At 44.1% G+C, this 23582-nt stretch overlaps 1 protein-coding gene across 2 annotated transcripts in view; it reads right to left on the bottom strand.

Annotated features, from left to right (window-relative positions):
* Positions 1-16263, bottom strand: part of LOC118078199 (phosphatidylinositol-binding clathrin assembly protein) — a 56779-nt gene extending 40516 nt beyond the window's left edge. For both annotated transcript variants that reach the window (XM_035101946.2, XM_035101947.2), the window contains exon 1: positions 15555-16263. In XM_035101946.2, the coding sequence (XP_034957837.1) occupies positions 15555-15684 (130 nt within the window). In that variant the 5' untranslated portion in view covers positions 15685-16263. The remainder of the gene's footprint in view (positions 1-15554) is intronic.
* Between the last annotated feature and the right edge of the window lie 7319 nt (positions 16264-23582).

Here is a 23582-nt window from a genome sequence, read left to right as displayed (position 1 = left end):
CCTCGGAAGTTGAACATGCCACACGGCTTCCGTATTGAGGCTTCTGTTTTGAGTTTTCGGTTTTTGAACATTTCAGAACTCGAACAGTCTTCAAAAACCCAGGTACCACTGTATTATTATTATTATTATTATTTATTACATTTCTATTAGAAGAAGCCATCTAAACCAAAGCAGGAATCTAAGACCAACACATTTGGCAAAGAGCCAATGCAAAAGAGGTTTGCCCCTTCCAACATTTCAAAGCGAGGATAAAAGCTTTATAGTTTCTCTGGAGACCTTACAACACACAGCGGGCAGGGGGAGGGCCAGATATGGGAAGCATTTGCACAGGCTGGAAAGAATTGGACAGTGAAATGGCACTACCCCGATGCTCTGGCAATAAGCAAAGCTAAACTGTCTATATTCACTGAGATTATTTTCACTTTACAAAGAAACATTTATGCTTAGAAATGTGAAGGCCTGGGAAAAACTGGAGCCCCCCCCCATTTTGGGGGGGCCTTCACATCTCCATTTATGATGCAATTAATCATTTACTCTGGAGTAATCCAAACTTCCTTCAGTAGAGTACCTTACAGCAAAACAGGAGACATCTGGTTTAAGTCCTCCAATAGAAAACAAAATGGGGGAAAGAGTCTCTGCAAGCACCGGGTGACCAACTGGGAAAAACCATAGAAAATGAGTTAAGGGCAATTCCCAGGGCCAGGCTATACTGGTGCTACACTACAGGGATCCCCACCCTGCAAATATCAACCAATGAAGCAAAGGAGGGAACTTGTAGCAGGGTGGCAATAATGGTAAATAGCTATTACTGTATATCTAGCCTGCTTTTCTACTCAGAGCATCTAGCAGCACAAGTAAAACTGTAATCATGAAATACAAATAATCAAAACAAGCTATTTACTAAAAGCAATGAGAGATAGCAATTTGCCTATCACAATTAAAAAACATGCATTCTTTATAGAAACAGTAGGGTATGCATTACTTGGCTCTCTGTAAAATTTACACACACACACACACACACACACACACACACACACACACACGGCCCCAAACTGGACAAAGTAAATGCCACAACTTAAATTCACAGGAAGCTGCCTGAATTTCCCCAATTCCTATCTGCTCATTCAAATTATCCAGGTTTTTATTATTATTTCCAGATATATGGTATTAATTGCCTAGTTACATATTAGCCTTCAAATGATCTCCTGCCTAAGCTTTAGAGTTACGAAATGTGAGTAAACGTCCAAGGGTAGGTGGAAGAAAACTTCTTACAACTACAGTATTCTTACTCTTTTACAGTAGTTTTTTAAAAGCCTCAAGTCCCCAAAAGTGGTCATCCTAGCCACAGCCCACACAAAGTACTGAACTATCTTCAGAACTTGCAAGGCAACTATGGCCTTAGAAGGGCAAAGGGCAATTCCCCAAGGACTGCTACAGCTTGCCACATTATCAGGCTCTCCTTTTGCCTGCCTTCTTTTAACTCATGCATTCCAAACAGCAGGGATCAATTTATAAATGTGAGCATGTGCCAAAAAATCCTGCAATGCTCCCCCGCCCAGTGTTCTTCACATTTTTTTGAACTCAGGCCCCTTTTAAAAACCTATTTTACCCTTCTGGGGCCTCTAACCCAGCACAAATACCAGTAGTCTGTGAATCTGCAGTGATCTTTGTGTGCAGTGGTATGTAGTTACTACCACTACTAAAGGTAAAGGATAAAGGTTAATATCTACAGACAGAAAAACTTATCCCAATGCCAGCACTAAAACAGAAAATGAGCAGGACATCTCTGGTCTCCTTTCCAAAAAGCAGCAATTCTATCCGAACCCCGTTCTCAAATCACAGAGAAGATGGGAGAGGGAGGGTGCAGGTACTATCACCCTCAGGAACACAGTGCGGATAAACAAGGGTCCTCTGCCAGGTCAGCATACAAGTTTCCTTTCTGCATATTTGCAAAATATTGTGGAAAATTGGAGTGCATACATTATTGCAGTGCACTCTATGCGTGGCTACCCTTGAGATTGATCCAGAGGCTGCCGCTAGTACAGAATTCAGAGGCTAGGTTGCTTGTGGGAGCAAAATATCACCAACACATTCTGCAAATTGTCTGCAGGATTTACACTGACTGGCAATCTGCTGCTGGGCCAAGTTCAAGGTTTTAGTATGAATATATAAGACCCTATACCATTCTGGACCACTTTACTTTAGAGACCACCTCATCCCTTATATACCCAGTAGGCAATTGTATTCTGAAGAAGAGTTTTTCCTCTGAGTCCCTAAAATATCAGATGCCTGTTCACAGCAACTGGGCTTTCAGTGTGGATGTTCCTGTTTTGTGGAACAACATTCCTACTGAGATATGACTATTTCCATAAATAACTGAAGATGCTGTGCATTAGCTTTCCACCACTGTGTGGCATGTGCTGCTGTCTAGAAGAACTGAGCTTTTAATGAAGTGATACACAAGATCAATTAACTGCTGCTCATCTTGACAATTAGAAGAAAAGCATTAGACCTGGAAGACTAAGAATCAACCTCAGGGAATAATATCTAATTTACTCCACCAATACCTTGTTTCTCACAACTACTGGATCTCTGTTGTCAGGGAAATGCTTTCTGCCACACCCATTATTCCAATTGTGCACACGTAATGATTCACATCTGAGGTCTGTTTGTACTGCTACAATTGCATTTAGTACCAGGTGTAAACCCAATTGCTATATTCTACATATTCTTTTCAAAAATGTAGTAGGATTATTATTGTTAGTAGCCTTGAACAATATTGGAGGGAAAGGAGAGAAATGAATGTAAATAATATAAAGATTAAAAATAAATAAATAGCCAGCTCCTGGCTGCTGAGGGGGATGAAAAAGGCATCTATTGCTTGTCATTTCCTAGAATTCTGAGCCCTTTACCAGGTGCCCCCACAAAGGGGGAAGAGCTGCCCCATAGCTTGAGAACTAAGTATTTATTTAAAATGGACACCTCAAATTGGAGGACAAAGCTATACAACCTTAACTGCAAATACTTTTTCAATTTATGAAAACCAAAGAGCTGGTCTGTAAGAAAAATACTTCCAAATCCAGAGTTGGGCAAATGACTGGAACCAACCCAAAATGTAACAAAAATTTTCAGGAAACTTGTTACATTAAGCAGTGGGCAGGGTGGGGTGGGGACAAGGAGAAATAGCTTAAATGTTATGAAGATTTACAGTTCAATATTCCTTCAACTTTCCCCTTGGATTATGGAACCAACCATCCACTATATGAATACGTATGTGAAAGATCCAATTATTTAAAGGTATCTATGGATTTCCTAGTAAATCACACTGATTTGTACACAAGCTTCTTGAATTTTTCAAGAGATATAAACAGCGCAAGTTGCAGTTCAGAAGAAAATATAGTTTTTCTATTGTAATAATGAGCAGAACAATTCAATGTTTGCCTCAGATTCTAATCATCATATTTTTTCCCTAGGATCACAAGGATCATATCCAGCCTCATGCAAGTTGCGTCAAAACATTATTCCCCAAGAAATGTCTATTGCCAACAGTTTTAAAAACACTGAAAGGGAGCCCCAAGTTTTATTAGAAAGCAGACTATTGCTGCTTGTGAGGAGTATGCCTTAATCTCTAGTTTGGTTTTCCTGCGTGCTTCCCACACACAAACCTTCTGCAACCACATAATCTCTAGTCTTGGGAAGGCTCACAATAAAAAGAATCCACATTTTGGACTAAAATGAAAGCAACCTTCTTTACTACAGTACTAGCTAAGGCAAGACGCAATAGTGAATGTTTAGTGAAGAATGAGATCTGTGGATGTGTTTGCTGGATGATTCTCAATAAAAATTAACAAATATATTTCCACATTTCATTACTCTGACAAGCTACTCTGAGGAATGCGAATGTACGGAAGGGTAGGTTATAAATCTCTTGAACAAACAAATGCATACATAGACCTATTGCTGGACAGTGACATTAATATAATTGCAATATGGTGTATATATAAATCTGTATCAGAAGTTAAATGTAAGCATCCCTTCCACTAATAGATCACATAAGCCACTTTTTGGGCCAGTTCAGATAAAGATTTTCTCTTCCTGGCTGTTTCCAAACACCCTTGGGTATAAAATGCAATATGAGATGTGCATCAATCTATTCAGCAAGCAATTTAAATGATTGTGGCAGTACCTTATGGCGCCCCCACCACTGCTTGCTTATTCAGATGTTGTGTTTCTCCCTATGCACAATGGAATAGCCAAGAGCAATTATGTGGAGAAAAGCACCAAGGAAGATGCATGTATGAAGCAAGTGAAGACCCATTATCCAGCTGGGGAAAACCTGTCAGATCAAAAGTATATTAAATTGTTTCCAAAAAGTGCAGATAGTGGGCACCTGTCACATCTCAACAGGAATGCTATTCCACAGTGGGCTTCTGAGATCTTTGGAACTTGCATCAGAAACTCTCCCACAGACTGCAACAATCTACTGGATGTATAAAGGGTAAGGCAGTCTCTTATAACTTGGTCCTAAGCTTCATAGAGATTTATATGTCAGTAATAACACTTTGGGGATGCGGGTGGCGCTGTGGTCTAAATCATTGAGCCTCTTGGGCTCGGCAGAAGGTTGGCAGTTCGAATCCCCGTGACGGGGTGAGTAAGAAATGCCTTGGGACTCGGGTGGCACTGTGGGTTAAACCACAGAGCCTAGGGCTTGCCGATCAGAAGGTCGGCGGTTCAAATCCCCGTGATGGGGTGAGCTCCCGTTATTTGGTCCCAGCTCCTGCCAACCTAGCAGTTCGAAAGCACGCCAAAAAGTGCAAGTAGATAAATAAGTACCGCTTCGGCAGGAAAGTAAACGGTGTTTCTGTGTGCTGCTCTGGTTTCAGCAGAAGCGGCTTAGTCATGCTGGCCGCGTGACCCGGAAAAACTGTCTGCGGACAAACGCCAGCTCCCTTGGCCTGTAAAGCGAGATGAGCACCGCAACCCCAGAGTCGTCTGTGACTGGACTTAACTGTCAGGGGTCCTTTACCTTTTTAATAACACTTTGAATTTTGCCCAGTAGCAAACTGGCAGTCAATGCAAATCCTGAAAGCAAGGTGTTATAAGCCAACAGAAATAAAGATTATGAAGTATTAAAACCACAATGGGCATCTGTAACTTTCAAATGCATCATTTCCCCATCAGTGCTGCTTAACTACATATTGTTGTTGGCATCCATCTGTCTCAAGAGACAATGAAGGAGTGCGCCCTTGGGGGTGAAACCAAACTACTGGAAGTTTGACCAATATGAGAGAGTTTTGTTGCAGCTGGGGCAGATTAAGGCATCCAGTTGTGCTACTACAGATGTACCATGGCATTTCTTCTCACTGTGCTCTTCTCAGTGGTCATTCTTCCTCTGGTAACTGCTGTGGATACACGACCTGACTGTCTGTCTCTAGGCACTGTGGTTGTCTGCAAGGGTTTTCCACATGGCAGGGTTAATGTTGCCAGCCTTCAGGTTCGCAGGCATCTTTGTAAACCAGAATTGGTCTGCCAACAGGCCTAGTGCCTTAAGCCAGGCTCCCCATGGAGCATGCCATTGGGGGTCCTGTTATCTTCCATTCTGTGGACATGACCAAGCCAGTGTAGATGTCACTGAGACATAAATGTGAGCATGCTGGGAGCATGGGCTTGGGAAATCTCATCAGTGTTTGAGACTGTCCTGCCATGTGATGCCCAAAATCTTCCTGACGCAGCTCATGTGGAAGGTGCTGAGCCATCGCTCCTGGCAGGTACAAGTTGCCCATGTCTCACTATCACAAAGCAATGTGCTCATCTTGGTACTGGATGTTAGCATCACATTCTCCTATATTCTTTTGGAGAGGCAAGCCATTGCCGTAGCTATTTTGCCAATACCGCATCAGCATCAATGGATGCTGATGCATCCATCAATGGTCCAGCTCAGCATCAATGGATAGGTTGATGGTTATGGTGGAACCCAGGTAAACAAAATTGTCTACCACCTCAACTACATATAAAGTATTGGTATAAACTGTGTAGATGGATGATTTTCTCAGACCTTCAGATCTACTTGAGACCACATAGACTGAAGCTAGTGCACATGAATACAACGCAGGGTTTTAGTGAATGAAGTGAAGGAAAAATTGTGTTTCAATATCAAACATTATTATGAAATCTCATGAAAATTCAATAGTAACAAAATCCAAGATAACAATTCACTACAAATATGAACATCTGGCTTAATGAAGATTAATTTACTGATTCTGAGAATTCTGAAACAATGGCCAAGTCGAGTTGTATATTGGTCTTTTATAACAAAACTTCAGAATTTCAGTGACACACAACTTCCATGGAGAGAAAGCATTATGATACTGAATACTGCCTTTTCTTCTCCTGACAGGTTCCTACTCTTCTCTTTGCATATGTGCAGACCATGTGCACAGAAAGCAGCACAGGAATTGTTTACCAACATTTACACCCAACGGCAACTGTGGGGGCAACGTTCAACTCTTCCTTGAGGCTTCCCTCTTTCACTTGCAGTCATTTAAAAAGCTCTGCTCTTGCTGCTTCGCAGAAATGACCAGGAGAAAAAGGATGGAAATAGCAGCCCTGTCCCATTTCTGTGGATCAAGATGACTACATTGAAGCTAAGTGGCCTTGATCCTCAGAAATGGAACAGGGCTGCTCTTTCCATCCTCTTTGAAGAGGAATAAGCCTTTACATTACACTAGAAAGAAATGGGCACTAGGATAAGGGGACGACAGAGGACGAGATGATTGGACAGTGTTCTCGAAGCTACGAACATGAGTTTGACCAAACTGCGGGAGGCAGTGCAAGACAGGAGTGCCTGGCGTGCTATGGTCCATGGGGTCACGAAGAGTTGGACATGACTAAACGACTAAACAACAACAACAGAAAGAAATGGAGACTATAGGTGATGGCTCAGAGGATGAGGTACAAAAAACCCAGATCCATCCCCACAAATGCCAGCAAATGATTATCTGAAAAGCTGCTGGTTCATATGCTTGTTTTGGAAATTTTATTCATCTGAGTTCTATTATAATTATTATTACTACTACTACAACATCATCATCATCACTGTGCATGGGGTTTTAAGAGTAACTTAACCAAAGTTAACGTGGGTGGCGCTGTGGGTTAAACCACTGAGCCTAGGGCTTGCCTATCAGAAGGTTGGCTTCTCAAATCCCCGTGACGGGGTGAGCTCCCGTTGCTTGATCCCTGCTTCTGCCAACCTAGCATTTCGAAAGCACATCAAAGTGCAAATAGATAAATAGGTACCGCTCCGGCGGGAAGGTAAACAGTGTTTCCGTGCACTGCTCTGGTTCGCCAGAAGCTGCTTAGTCATGCTGGCCACATGACCCAGAAGCTGTACGCCGGCTCCCTTGGCCAGTAAAGCGAGTTGAGCGCCGCAACCCCAGAGTCATCCGCAACTGGACCTAATGGTCAGGGGTCCCTTTACCTTTTAACCAAAGTACAGGTCCCTGCCTTGAAGATCTTAAGGTCTATAAATTTCCAGAGTTTGGAGACCAACACAGAGGAGAAAAGGGAAAGGTGCAGGTAACAAGAAGCAAACATGAGGATTTGTGGTTACAGAGGCCCTCAGTCTATTTAACATTTACATGAAACCACTGGAAGCTAACCCAATTTGGTTTCTATTGTTTTGCACTCATGAGCTCTGCATAATTATTCTCCAGCTTTATTACTATAAGGAGTACTGTACTTCTTCTAGCCTACATCTTCCTTACAAAAGAACTTTGTATTACAGTATCTGCTAGAGATCATCATAAACTTACAACTGTTTTCTGTATTTCCAAAAAAAGGAGCTCCTTAGGGTGTTTCTTGTCACAGCATGCCTCTGAGACTAACAAGTTCTGATTTCCTCCATTACCATACAAGGATCCAATTCAGAACTCTGTTGTGCCATGCAGTGCTGTAGGCTACTGTATTCTAAATCCCTGGCATTCTTTACCCTGGCAAACCCCAGGCATATCTTGTGTTCAGACTGCATGGTTCAGCTGCTGTGCAGCAGCCAAAGAGGTGTTATTGTAACTAATCCTCAGAACAGTACCTACTAAGCAGCTACAACTCCCCTGAGCCCGATCCACAATGGCTGGGAAGTGCTGCAGCTGTGCCAACTAGCTGCAGAAGTCTGATGGGTGTTCTACAGCTGCCTGCCTGTGTCATTCCCAACCCGTGGTATGCCTGGGATTTGATCATCCCCACCCCACCCCCACCCCCGTTTCCCTCTCAGAAACCCCTAAATTGGAGCAAACATCAATCTCTATCAGTTTTTCTGTGGATTGACATTTGTTCCGATTCAGTGGTAAACAGTGGGTTTTCCAGGGGAAATGGTTAGGATAAATGAAATACTGCTTGGACCCATGCCTAGAAAACACAGGGCAAGTGGAAATCCTCTCAGACCTGTGTTTCTAGGCACAGGACAAGTGGAATTGTGAACAGCCCCAAAGTCTATGGTTATGGGCAGCTGAGCAATGAAATATTGAATGTGTTAACTTAAGAAAGCAAGAGACAGGAAGTCACCCTCTTGAGCCCTGAACAGTTTATAGTATCCTGGAAATAAGCATTAGGAGGAGGGGAGAGAAAGAATATTTATGCCATAAATTTGAAGAAAACCACAAACTGTTATCCCTAAGCAACACTCCACCTCATCCCCACCTCCCTGCAGTAATAAAACTGGTTCAGGACTGACAGCTAGTCCCAGTTCTGGACCCTTAGTGTATATATACTAGTGGTTTCCATAGCTAAGTATTATGGAGCCCCTGTTTTTCAAAAGCCAAGCCCCCTACTTCTGAAAATTCTAACCACCAGTTGGGAATCACTGGTATACAAAATAATGGGAAAGAAAAGAGGTGTTTTCTATGAGCCCCAAGCAGCAATCCAAGGTTCCTGTTCCATGCTGGGTGGAGCCTAGAATTTAGGTTGATTTTTTATTCATAAATTTTCACAAATAAAATACAATTGATCAAACAATTGATCAAACATTCACTTTAAAAGTTGAATTCCTTCCACTGCCACTTCCATGGTTTTCTCACGATTATCTTTTGCTGCTGCATACTATAACTAATCTATACCTTCTTTTCTCAGCTTTATTCTCAAAGTAACTTTTAGTGATGATTTACTCCAAACCTGCTAGTGTGCTAACATATTTACAATAATTTTCCAAAATTTAGGTTCTGAGGCAACATTGCAATATTTTGTTGTGGGTCACCATTTATAGCTTCCTTTAGGAGTTTGGATTTGATATCCCGCTTTATCACTGCCATAAGGAGTCTCAAAGCGGCTAACATTCTCCTTTCCCTTCCTCCCCCACAACAAACAATCTTTGAGGTGAGTGAGGCTGAAAGTCTTCAGAGAAGTGTGACTAGCCCAAGGTCACCCAGCAGCAGCAGCATGTGAAGGAGCGGGAGACGGGAACCCGGTTCCCCAGATTAGCAGATTATGAGTCTACCGCTCTTAACCACTACACCACACCAATTCAGTAGAAAAACTGGAGCTCTCCTCGTAGAATTATCATGAAAGGATACACTAAAATGGCAGTACAAGTCAATGCATAGAAACCTGCCTCCTCAAAAGATAACAAAAAAGAAGTGGAACAGAAAGGGGGCTCTCAAGTTTCTCCAATATCCGTACAGTGGCTTTCTCTGGACAATGAAGATGAAAACACATAAATAGGCTGAAGATTCAGCTGTAAAGTGTATAAATGTGAATGTACATAAACTGCCTTAGCTTTAATATCTGTGCAGCACTTAGAACATGTTATGCACTTTATAAGTGCTAAATATACTATTATATCTTTGCAGTGTATAATTTCTTGCAGACATTTGCCTGGTAGGGTCCCTCAGATCACCCAATTTTAAGTTAATTCTGCATCTCTTCACATTGAAATGTGTATTATATGGGCACAGGTTTTGAAACTACATCTGCATCCCTCGACTGATTCCTTCAAAACACTCAAGGCAGCGTGCATCCTATTATTTAATTCTTATAACAACCTTAGGCTGAGACAAAGTGGCCTCATTTGCCTGCCACTTTAAGTCACAATTAAGGTTAACTATGATTTGTGCTGGTAAACAGGGCTAAATCACTGCTGTTTTGCTTCTTCTCTGCCATGCCAGCAAGATCTAAGCTATGATTTGTTTTAGAGTTACAAACAAACCTGACTCCAAACAAATCACAAACAATAACCAAGGTTTGTTAGCCCCATGCATCAGCACTTTCACCTTTAAACCATAGTTAAGATTAAGTGTGCGAACCAACTCAGTGACTGGGCCCAAACTTCTAAAATTGCCTTTAATTCAGGTTCAATGTTCTGTCCACTGCATTGGCAAACAATACCTTGGTGTCCATTACTATCTCTCTACTACATCTGGAAAGTACCATCACTGCCAGTGCTCTTTGCTCAGCAAGATACAAATACCAGATTGTATCAGAATGAATTATTCTCTCAAGTGTGTCCAGCAGTTGAAAAATAAATAAATCACAGTGCCAGGATAACCCACTCACAATCAGAAACCAGATTGCTATCAGATACCATGTTTGGACAGAGAGGGCTGACTGAGAGAAAGATTACAGTATAGTTATCCTAAAGCAGGGATAGGGATGCTGTTGGCCTACATTATCCCTGACTATTGGTCATGCTAGCTAGGACTTATGTAGGATGGATTCCAACAATATCTGGAGGGCCATAGGCTTCCCATCCACGTTTCAAAGTTTTCAAAACCAAACAAACCTCCATTGAACTATGAAGGGATAAACAGTTGGGAAACAAAGTATACCAAGCTGCCACAAAGAGAGGATACATGAATAAACAAACAAAAGCATCTTTTATGTTATTTGATATGCAGGTGATCTGTTCTGATGTACAAATTTTGTAACCAGAGGGTATGATTGTCAATGGATCATCTCTCCTATGTAGATTACAGTAACTTACAAAAACAATCCTTTGAAAACATGAAGTGCAGGAATCTTGGCATGTTTGAAGTATCAATTATGATGCATGGTGTGAAAGTTTCATGATATGCCAAATGGCAGTCTAAGCTGGAGAGCATTCACAGTTTGTGAAAGACCACATCAGGTTGCTGATGGGACCCAAATTTTCACTTATTGCCTAAGATGCAGTTCTAGTTTCATTTTTACTGCAATTGGTATACTTCTTCTTTGAAAGTGTTAAAGAGATGACCATACATTCTTGTAAGTGCTATGTGAAGAAAGAAGACAAGAGGAAAGCTTTGAGTAAGTGCATACCAGTTATCTACCTTACATATCTTTTCTTACCCACATCCACCCCGTACTAACAATCCTAAAAAACAGATTATTCTGCTTCTATAAAGAAAACCAGCACAGCAGTGCTTGATAAACTCTTCAATACAAACACCCCAATGGCTCCCAGCTTCAGATAATTCCAAACCACCAACTTTTCCTTACACAGTCAGCATTAAATAAAAGCCATTTTTCAAACAAAGGAAACTACAGTAGTAGAATAAGCAGAACATATTTTTCCACAACCTAAAAAAAAATTAAAAGAATGCTTGATGTACAAGTCATAACCTAAGCACTTCACAGCTCTTCTTGAACTTCATGATAATGGCATGTTGTATAAATAATTATTAGCACTTAATTTTTCCAGTGGAGTGAGATTTGCATTATAGACTTATTTTAACAAATGGGCAAAAAGTACACACACACACACACACACACACACACACACACACACAGAGCTTTCAAAATAACTTCTTCAATAACATAGTGCCAACACCTCTTAATTTCCTGATGCGTCTCCACCCCCATTGACCTGAAGGAGCGTCTCCACCCCCATTGTTCTGCCCGGACACTGAGGTCCAGTACCGAGGGCCTTCTGGTGGTTCCCTCATTGCGAGAAGCCAAGTTGCAGGGAACCAGGCAGAAGGCCTTCTCGGTGGTGGCGCCCGCCCTGTGGAACGCCCTCCCATCAGATGTCAAAGAGAAAAGCAGCTACCAGATTTTTAGAAGACATCTGAAGGCAGCCCTGTTTAGGAAGGTTTTTAATGTTTAATGGATTATTTTATTTTATTTTATTTCTGTTGGAAGCCGCCCAGAGTGGCTGGGGAAACCCAGCCAGATGGGCGGGGTATAAATAATAAATTATTATTATTATTATTATTATTATTATTATTATTATTATTATTATTATGCAAAATAGTACAAAAAGCAGTTACATATAAAAATAAAATATTACATTAATACAATGTTACTACTGGAATATATATAAATCAATATCAATTATTCCTCAATTATTGATTTCAACTTTGCATCTGAACTTCAACCTTTCACAGGAAACAGAATCCACAATAAAGTATTATTCTGATTTTATAGACAGTGTATTGGAGCTATGGTTACCGAAGATTCGATCCCCAAACTAATCTTAAATACACAAGCATCAATAAGTAAGTTTAGTCCTTAAAGTGTCAAAACACTCTTTGTTGTTTGCTGCAACAGCTGCACATATTAACCTTCTGGGATCAAGAACTTCGGATGTTACAATTAATTTATACTTCCTTTCATTCTGAAAACTATCATTCTTCAAAAGCACATATGAAGGTTACATTATGACCTAGGCCTAGGGTGACTTCACAACTGCAGAAGATAGAGAAATGATCCACAGAATGTTGTGTTATACGTACAGGATTCTAAGAGTAATCTCATGCTAGCATATCAATGATGACAACAGGGACTACATAATTATTCAGACTTCAGAATATTATTGCTTTTGAAAGATTCAGCATTTGAGCACAAATAGTCCCAATAATCTTTTGGGATAGAATGGGATTAAACACACAATGGGCTAGTAGCCAGAAATGCTGCTGCAGAAGGTGGAGGACACCAAGGATACCTGATGGGGGCTATCACAAGTCAAGTTAAACATTAAAATAAACGCTTAAATTCTTATCAGTAACCACAGTGCCTTTGCAATCACTGGGCAGAACACTGTAAGCAACTAATGCTTCTTATTGAACTAAGTAAAATAGTGCCTGTCTCTTATGTATCGCTTTGTAAAGGGAGTCTAGATACTGGCTTTTTAAATAAAATTCGAAAATACAGGAAGGGCTCAAAAGGGGGTAGCTTTTGCCCTGCAAAACAGAGTTTATATATTTGCAGAAACAGGATCGAAGAGTACATCATAAACAAATCAGTATTCACAAAGAAATATTTAATCACAGAGTAAGACGTGGGAATTGCACATTGTTACTGTACCACATAGTAGCTGGAGCCCCTGGTAAATCAGAGGGAGTTGTCCCTGAAAGTAATAGGAAACACACTCACACCAAGCAACAGTCGGATTCAATATATGTTTTGCAATACGCAGCAGAGTAACTACATTTCATGTCAACACAGTTTCTCCACATCAAAGGGTAACAAGTAGATTTCTAGGTAGACAGTGTTTTATGCATACTGTTGAATATACGGTATTATGAAACATACGGCACTAATGAAACAGCATTACTGAACATGTATAAAACACTTTAGAGTGTTCAAAGTACTTCAGATACATTATCTCAGAAATCCTTGCAACACCCACATAAAATAGCCTGGTATTAGTCCCATACTGCAGATCAAGATTGAGGCCAAGAGATAGTGACTTTTCCCAGCAAACTTATGACTGAGGTGAGACAAACTGGGCAATTTCTCAACTAGCTTGCTATTCTAACTTCAGGATGAAAACTTTCATCTTCCAGGACGGCAGTTTTTAACCATACATGTAAAACAACGCTGCTAAACTCCAAGTAAGCAGAACACAATATCTTATCTGGTCAAAGTGTTAACAGAAGACTTCAGACCTTTGAGGCATCAGGTTAAGAATGTTCTTTATTTGGAGGCAGATTCCATTGTGATGAGAGTCACTTGACAATATTCATTCACTGACCTCTTAGGGAACAGATATTTTAATTTCAATTACCTCACATCACCTGAAATTCTCTCTTCTACACAACTGTAAGAAACCCTGCTGTCCTCCTCTGCACCTGCTCTTCCGAGAAAAAAAAATATCAAAGCACTAGAAGCTGACTTATACCACAGAATTTCTACTCTAGCAATGATCTTCTAGGGTCGAAGACGGGGATCTTTCTCATCACTTGATAACTGATTCCACCCAGCACCACCTTTCTATTTTAGCAAGAAATGCCAGTGATTGAACCTAGGACCTTCTATGAGCAAATAAGCACTACTACTGAACTTTGGATCTCTCCCCAAGCCCAAGTCACGAACACATATACAAGACCTGGGTACAGGTTGAAATTAAAAGGTGAGTTTTCAGTCTAGTAAGAGGCTCTGAAAAAGCAAGTCTTTAATCTGCAAAAGAAAGGGACTGTCAACATTTCACTCCAAGTCCCCACCCCCACTAAATTTTGACAACTGTTGCAATACTGGCAGAATCTCATTCCTACTGCAAATGTCCCATAAACGACCAACTACCAAAGTAATCACAACCAGAAAGTCTGGTGCTGTAATATCAAAAGTGATGGAGAAGCTGAGATAACAAAGGCCACATAACCCCAAGAATACAACAATCTAGCTCAACAATCAAGGAGTCAATGTGTCACTGGAAATGATCGCCATCATTATCAAGTCCTGGGATTAAGAGAGAGGAGGAAATAAAACTAAGGGAAAAACAAAACTTTCCTGCTTTAATATCCTTCCCCCACACCCTGCCAAGAATCTATCTTGTCCAATATCAACCACAAAACAACCCTATTCTGCCCAGCTGGTAATGTCTCTTTCAAGCCTCCTAAATGAATTTCTCCTGTCTGTCTTGACAACCCTGAACTAGTACTAGTAGTTTAACACACACACCCCTGCCAATTTGAGAGTTATGTTTTAACACCAAAAGTTAAACATACATTGCACTCAGCAAGCCATGTGTGTTTGAATAGCCCAATCCTAAAACCCTACCTCATCAAAAATAAAGTTAAACGGGACTTCCTTCCAGGTATGCAAGCACCAAACTGCAACCTTAACCTCCAGAAACAAACCCTATCAAACCTAGTCTGTTAGTTGTGCTGCAACCTCTCCCCCCGCGCGCTTTGCTTGCTTTCCTTGCCAGTAGTGGCATTGCGCTCAGCCCCTTCAAAACTGAACCTATACTCACCAAGTCTGACGGTTTCGCTCTGACCCGCAAACGGGGCAAGGTTAAAAGTCAGTCAGCCCCACTCCTCGTGTGCTTTTTGCATTGAAATCCTAAAGCACACGCACATATACTGTATACACACACCCAACTAGCAGAGAGCATTTCCCCTTTGAACGCGTAGCGGGGCTTGACATCTGGACAGCCATGCTCAGGGCTGCGCTGTCAAGCCCCGCGGCGGCGGCGACCCTTCCCTCCTCGGCAGGTCATTCCCGCGGGAGCTGGAAAGGCCGGCAGGGAAAGCCCCATCCGAGGGGTTCCCCAGCTGGGGCTAGCCGCCACCATCACCACCCGCCCGCCCACCCAGGCTCAGTCAAGCCCTTCGCCTGGCGGGCCCGGCGACGGCGACGCTACTCACAGTCGAGGTGCTTCTTTTTGGGGCCCATGACTTCGTGGGTCGTGGCCTTGCAGACGGCTTTGGCGACGGCCGAGCCGGTGACACTGTGCTGCGCCGCCGTGATCCGGTCCGTGATCGACTGGCCCGACATGTCGACGACGACGAGGAGGAGGAGGAGGAGGAGGAGGAGGAGGAGGAGGAGGAGGAGGAAGGTGGTAGTCGCGGGGCCTTGAGGCTCTTTTTTTCCAGCTCGGCTTTGGCCCCCAAAATGAAGCGGCGGCGGCGGCGGCGGCAGGGCGAGGAATTCCCTGGCGCCCAAATCCCCTCAGCAGCGGCGGCGGCAGCCCAGAGAGTAGAAGGAGGAGGGCCGAGAGGGCAACGGGGCGGCAGGGAGGAGGAGGAGGGCCGGCCACCGCCCCACCAAGGAGAAGCCCAGCCCAGTGCACCGGCCTTGTTGGAGCCTCCTCCTGCTGCTGCCGCTGAGGGGTTCAACCGAGGCCAGGCGGACGAAGGCTCCCTCCTTCCCTCAGAGGACTCCGGCTCGCTCTGGCGGGCGGCTCTGCCTCTGCCTCAGACAAATCCTCTCCTTCTCGCCCGTCCGTCCGTCCGTCTGCCTGCCTGCTTGTCCGCCCTCTCAGCTGGGACCCCCGTCCCCTTTCTACCTCCTCCTCCTACACCACGCCTCCCTCCCTCCTCCTCCTCCTCGCCGATCTCTTTCCCCCTTTCGCGTTCCCACTCCCAGACAAAATGGCGGCGGAGCTGCGGCGGCGTCAGGTGACGGCCACCATGGCTCGCCTGTCGCGCTCCCCTCCACGCCTCAGCCCTCTCGCTGGCCCTGGGGAGATTCCGCCCAACAGAATGCCTGCCTGCGGGCGGGCGTGCTGGTGGTGCACGCACACGCTCCTTCTCTTAAAAGCACAAGCACGTACATTCGCAAGTGCACACACGCACCAGGCTCACTTCACCATCCATGCCTCACCCTGTCATACACACTCGTCCCATCCTTCAGTGTCGCTCCATCTCTCTCACACACACCTGCACACATTCGGTCCATTTTTCCCTCCCTCACTCCAGCCCTCTTTTTCTGTCTTTCTCAAACACATTAGCTCCATCACTCTCACATATTCACTCCAACTCTCACCCAAACTCATTTCTCTCACACACATAATAACACATATAGCACACATTCCCTAGACTGGATTGATGACAGGTCGCCTGCTCTTGATGGGATTACATTCCCTCTGAAGGAGGAGGTATGTCGATTGGGGTTTCTTCTAGATCCTTTGTTGAGACTCAGGTGGCCTCAGCAGCTTTGGCTGGTGGCCCAGTTGTACACCTATCTGGACTTCTGTCACCTATGCTCTGGACTCTGGTAACCTCCAGGTTAATTACTGCAATGTGTTGTAGGTGGGGCTGCCTCGCTCTGAAGATAGTTCAGAAACTTCAGCTGGTGCAGAATTTGGTGACCTGGTTGTTGACTGGGGCAAGAGTTTGAGCATATTACACCGATCTTGGCCCGATTACACTGGCTGCCAATTACCGGTAGTTTCCGGACCCAATTCAAAGTGCTGGCTTCAACCTATAAAGCCTTAAACGGCTCAGGATCACAATACCTCAAGGACCGCCTGATCCCATATGAACCAACCTGGATCCTGCCATGTGAGACCCATCACTGTGTGCTTCCTCCATGAGAGGTCTGGAGGGTGACAACATGAGAATGGGCCTTTTCTGCAGTGGCTGCCTGTTTGTGGAATGCTCTCCCCAGGTAGGCTGTCCTGGTCCCTTTGTTATACACTTCTTTTTTACCAGGCAAAAAGGTTTCTCTTCAACCAGGTGTTTGGCTGATTAACATTCTAATGTGTTAGGGCAGAGTTATTGGTCTCTTTGTTTTATTATGCATTTTGTCTTCTCATTTTGCATTTTATGCTGTGAACTTCCCTGTGATAGCTGAAGTGCAGTCTACAAATTTAATAAACAATCATCATTCTACATATTGATCTCTCTTAGTACGGTACACACACCTCATCACTATCTCCAACACACACACACTTGCTTCCCTCTCACACACATGCTCCCTGCTCACTCTGTTTCACACACAAAAACATTCTATCCATCTCTCACTGTCCGCCCACCTCTCTCTTGCACACAAACGCAAACAGTTCCATCTCTCTCACATGCATGCCCTCCGTATCTCACTCATGCTCACATACATACTGTTTCTCCCACACACACATAGACATGTGCACACACCGTCTCTCTAACAGACATACAGTCATTACATCTCTGTCTCATACCCTCGTTTTATCCATCTCTCCATCTCACACACATACATACATGTAGCCTTGATGGGTCAGATCAAAGATCCTGTGCCTAGTGTACTTCAGCATCCTGTTTCCCACAGTGGCAAGCCAGATGTCTCTGAGAAGCTCACAAGCACATCATCATAATCACTGATATATTGCTTCCCCTCTCATTGGGACTCATGAGGGCAATAGCAACACTTTCCTGCTATTTTCCCCCCTCTCCCCAACCAAGCAACTGCTTTTCATAATATGGAGGATTTGACTGAACAAACATTAAGCTAACCTGTAGTTTCCTGGGTCTCTTCAGAAAGTGTAAAAAAAAAATGTCATTACACGGACCACTTTCCAGTTCTTGGGTAAAGAAGCCATTCTTGGGGATCCAGTGGCTTGATTTCATTTAATTTGCCCATATGTCCTAGAGTTAATACCATTACTGTTTTTGTCTTCATTTCTCTCACTCCTTTCTTTAGAAAGTTTAGCCACAAAGATCTAACCTACGTCTTCTGTAGTATATATAGATGCAAATAATTTATTCAGCCTCTCTGAAATCTCCTTTTCCTCCCTTATGCAGCCTCCCTTTCCTCCAAAGGTCCAACCACTACCCTAGCCTGTTTCCTGCTTATAATCTATTTTAATAAGTTGTTGATTATGATGATTTTAAATTGTTTTTTTTGGGGGGGGGGGCAACATGCCTTTTTGCCTCCAATAGATTAACTATGTGTGTGAACCATGCTGGCAGCTTCTCGGCCTTGGTGGTACCTTTGCTGAACTAGGGTATATTCCAACTCAGCTTCTGGCAAGAGTGTCCCTTCAGATGGCAGTAATGCAGCAGCACTGGAGAAGCATTGCAAACAACTAATAAAGCAGAGCGATGTTTGGATGGTCCAGTACAAATCCACTATTAATATGTTATTATTGCATCAATGGCATGTTGCAGAATACACCTACAGAAATCCTCCCACTGTTCTGGAGGGCTCCTTGACCCTTTTCCATGTACAAAGCGACACCACCTTCAGTATGCCCTTCTCCAAAACAGTGCCCCCAGAAGCTGAAAATGTGTTGTTGTAGTTGTTAGGTAAAGGGACCCCTGACCTTTAGGTCCAGTCGCGGATGACTCTGAGGTTGTGGTGCTCATCTCGCTTTACTGGCCAAGGGAGCCAGCGTACAGCTTCCAGGTCATGTGGCCAGCATGACTAAGCCACTTCGGGTGAACCAGAGCAGCACACGGAAACGCCGTTTACCTTCCTGCCAGAGTGGTACCTATTTATCTACTTGCACTGCGTGCTTTTGAACTGCTAGGTTGGCAGGAGCAGGGACCGAACAACGGGAGCTCACGCCTTTGTGGGGATTCGAACCACCGACCTTCTGATCGGCAAGCCCTAGGCTCTGTGCTTTAACCAACAGTGCCACCCGCGTCCCTTGTTGTTGTTTAAATAAGACTAAATCCCACGTGGGTTGAAAAGTCACTGGGGAAGGGGGAGGATGTGTTGAAGTCACTGGGGAAGGGGGAGGATGTGTTGAATCATGAAATCAGGTTGTGAATCTGCAGGTGTCCTTCTCAATCGCTGTAAAATTCTGTACCCTGTTTGAGGTCTCATAAGTAACTGGGCAGGAGGTTTAATTCACTGTGTTACTAACTGTATTACTAGCAGATAAAATATTGGAGGAAGAGTATTGAGAGGCACAAAAGAAGCATTAAAGTGCCAAATTATGCAATGCTCCTATAGGAGTTCATCTGCATGACATTCATTCAGAGCAACCATTTGCACACTTCAGTTCCCTTTTTGACAGGAAATTTTGCAATTTTCACAAAACATAGCCTTGAAATTGAGACTGTTGACAAAGACAGGTTTTGCTCCCATTTAACCATGTTTGTTGTAATTACTAGCTAATGTAAATGTAGGCAAGCTGATTTCAGAATTCTTTTCAACTAGAGGAGTGGCATAAATTTAGCAACTACACTTCTCTGAGACTGTTAAAATCATAGTGCATAGCACATACCCTATAACCACAGTACATACTCCTTCACATCATTATGAAAATGAAAATTTGTATGTTAAAACATGAAAAATTGAAAGCCCTGGTGGTTTCCATTGTTACTACTCTAATTAATGAAATGTTGTAAATAAATCATGGGACTGAAACTGCCTTGGTTGATGATCTCCGGCGGGCTAGGGACAAAGATGAGAGCTGTTTCCTAGTTCTGCTGGATCTCTCAGTGGCTTTTGATACCATCGACCATAACACCCTTCTGGACAGTCTGGAGGGGTTGGGAGCTAGGGGCACTGTTATGCAGTGGTTCTGGTCCTGAGGGCCGGCCCTAAGGCAAGGCTGGGTGGCACAATGCGCCAGGGCGCTGGGCTGCTGGGGGCGCTGGGTTGCTGCGCCCGCCAGACAGCCCGACCGCCCTCCCACTCGCCTTACTCCTTGCCTCCCGCCCGCCCGCCGCGGGTTCGAGTCCCGGCCTCAGCCTGGCGGGTCGGGTCGGGTCGGGGGCATGAGCAGAGGCCTCCGCGCAGGAGGAGGTGGTGCCAGCGCCCCGGAGGACAACCAGGCAGCCCGTCCCACCCGCTGTGGCGCCCCTGAGCCCGGCCCGCCCTCAGCGCCCGGCCTGCCCATGCCATCTCCCTCCTCTGCGTCCGTGGTGAGTTGGGGGGGTGGCAGCGGGGGGACCTTTGTGCCATGGCGCTCGATGTGGTTAAGACGGGCCTGCTGCTCCTTCCTCCTGGGCCATGTTCAGAACGTGGTGGTGGGGGATGAGTGTTCAGACCCCTGGGCTCTCACTTGTGGGTTCTGTCCTCTCCCCCACTTTTTAACATGTACATGCAGCCGCTGGGAGAGATCATCAGGGGGTTTGGGCTGGGTGTTCATCAGTATGCGGATGATACCCAGCTCTACCTCTCTTTCAAATCAGAACCAGTGAAGGCGGTGAAGGTCTTGTGTGAGTGCCTGGAGGCGGTTGGAGGATGGATGGCGGCTAACAGATTGAGGTTGAATCCTGACAAGACAGAAGTACTGTTTGTGGGGGACAGGAGGCGGGCAGGTGTGGAGGACTCCCTGGTCCTGAATGGGGTAACTGTGCCCCTGAAGGACCAGGTGCGCAGCCTGGGGGTCATTTTGGACTCACAGCTGTCCATGGAGGTGTAGGCCAATTCTGTGTCCAGGGCAGCTGTCTATCAGCTTCATGTGGTACACAGGCTGAGACCCTACCCGCTTGGACTACTGCAATGCGCTCTACGTGGGGCTAACTTTGAAGGCGATCAGGAAACTACAACCAATCCAGAATGCGGCAGCTAGACTGGTGACTGGGAGCGGCCGCCGAGACCACATAACACCGGTCTTGAAAGATCTACATTGGCTCCCAGTACGTTTCCGAGCACAATTCAAAGTGTTGGTGCTGACCTTTAAAGCCCTAAATGGCCTCGGACCAGTATACCTGAAGGAGCGTCTCCACCCCCATCATTCTGCCCGGACACTGAGGTCCAGTACCAAGGGCCTTCTGGCAGTTCCCTCGTTGCGAGAAGCCAAGTTGCAGGGAACCAGGCAGAGGGCCTTCTCGGTAGTGGAATGCCCTCACATCAGATGTCAAAGAGAAAAGCAGCTACCAGATTTTTAGAAGACATTTGAAGGCAGCCCTGTTTAGGGAGGCTTTTAATGTTTAATTGATTATTTTATTTTTCTGTTGGAAGCCGCCCAGAGTGGGAGTTCCAAAGTATAAGTGCTTGCACACTAAACAATCACCCACATTGCTAGTGGGCAAGTGTGGCTACACACACCCCATATCTGGTTTTGCCTACATCTGTTTTCAAATGAACAAATTGGGGTAATGCAGAATCAATCTGCAATAAGCTATTTTCTGAATGAAACTAGTGTTTGAATAAGTGCTTTCCAGGGGTAAAAAATATTCTGTAGCTCTAGACTGTGTGCTGACTGTGTAGAAAAAACAAGTAGACAGTCTCCATTGATTCTGTGATATGTCATGTACAGAGCCACAGTTGTAGCCAGACTGTCAAGCACTTTGCCAGGATACTCCATCCTGTTTTCTCTCCTCCCCCCCCCCAAGTAAGTCAGCATTATATAACCACTGAGCATATTCAGGGTGTCTCCAAACTGCATACCCAAACTTTAGGTTTATGCAATTAAAATGGATTAAAGCACCAGAAATCCACTTTAAAAAAGAACTGGACTTTTTGCAGTTCAGAAAGTGGCATAAAAATGCAATGGAAAATGTGGAATTAACAAATGCCTAACAGGAAAACATATAACTGCCCCACAGACAAATTGGAATGAGTGCAGAACAAATCCTCAGTGTCTTATAGATACCCCTTTAACAAACCAGTACCAATGCTCAATAAATAATGGATATCATCCACATTCCATGTAAGCTTTGTACAAGCTAATCAGGATGAATGCTCAATAAATAGGTCATCTGGAGGATCCCTCAGTCCTTATTGGGTAGTTTTGGAAATGATTTCGGCAGGGGGGTTGCTTTGAACTTCCATGAACACATCTGGTGCCATTTGAGCGAGATAAGGTTCTGTTCTTGGATAATGAGTTTGGTTTTAGTAAAACAAACAAACAAACAAATTGCAGGGGGGGGGGGCTGAAATCAGATGGATAGCCTCTTCCAAGGCCAACAGGGAGTGAGTAAGAGGCTGTGGCAAGGCTGGTCTGGGCCAAAGTGGAGAGGAAACATTCACATAAGAAAAGGGAATAAAAAGCTGCAGCATCCAGGCTCAGCTGAGGAGTTTGCATGTGGTGACAGCTTTGTCCTGACCCATCTGATGTGGCCTTGTGACCCACTTGTGGTTCCTGAACTATTATCTAATGCACTCTGGACATGGTCAAAAGTGGCCACATTGGTGGCAATCTTAAAGTTTAGAAGAAAGTGATTGTCAGAGGCAGGTGAAGAAGAGTCCTGCTTAACCAAGGGGCATGCCCACAATAATTTAGTTTGCTAATGTGATATCAGTCGGTCACGGCTGGACCTAATGGTCAGGGGTCCCTTTACCTTTACCCAATGTGATATCACACCTTTAGGTCTTCTGGCACTGCCCTGCCATTCTTCACTATGAGGATAGCTTTGATATGAAGATAACCAGTTCTGTAGTTCACTATGGAAAGAAAAAAAACACTTGAATGCACGCAATACATTCAGTAGCTAAATAAATAAATGCTGAGTTGCCCTGAGAGAAGAAACAGCTGCAATCAAGCGTGATGGTGGTCTTGTGATAGGGACATCTGTCCATTAGCACCTGGACTGTGACCAACAACAGGCCATCAAACAATTACAAATCAGATGGAAATTATATTTGGTGGCAACAAAACTGGATCTTAGCAGTCTGTCTAGAAATGATAAGCTCTCCAGTGCATGACTGGTCTAGAAATAAGCTGCTGTCACACATTATCAGGTTCTATTGTAGACATAATAGCCTGGATAGCAACTCATAAAATTATATCCTTCCTGCAACTCATTGGGAATGCAAAGAATGTAACTTGCAAATGGCATATTTTTCATCCCCCTTCCCCCCCTTTTATCATGCTTCTCTTAGCCTACCTTTCCTTAAGTCAGAGATAGCCAATATAGTGCTCTGCAGATGTGGTTGGACCACTGGCCATATTGTCTGGGGCTAATAGGAGCTGGATTCCAATGACATCTGGAGAGCACCACATTGACTTTGTTTGCCCTAAGTATAGAACCATTACATCTAAGTTCCCTTTACAACAGAAGCAATACCCTATTGGG

This window comes from Zootoca vivipara, chromosome Z (assembly GCF_963506605.1).
Source record: "Zootoca vivipara chromosome Z, rZooViv1.1, whole genome shotgun sequence".
Lineage (NCBI taxonomy): Eukaryota > Metazoa > Chordata > Lepidosauria > Squamata > Lacertidae > Zootoca > Zootoca vivipara.
The sequence above is the reverse complement of the archived record's forward strand: the minus strand, read 5'-3'. Positions and strand labels throughout refer to the sequence as shown.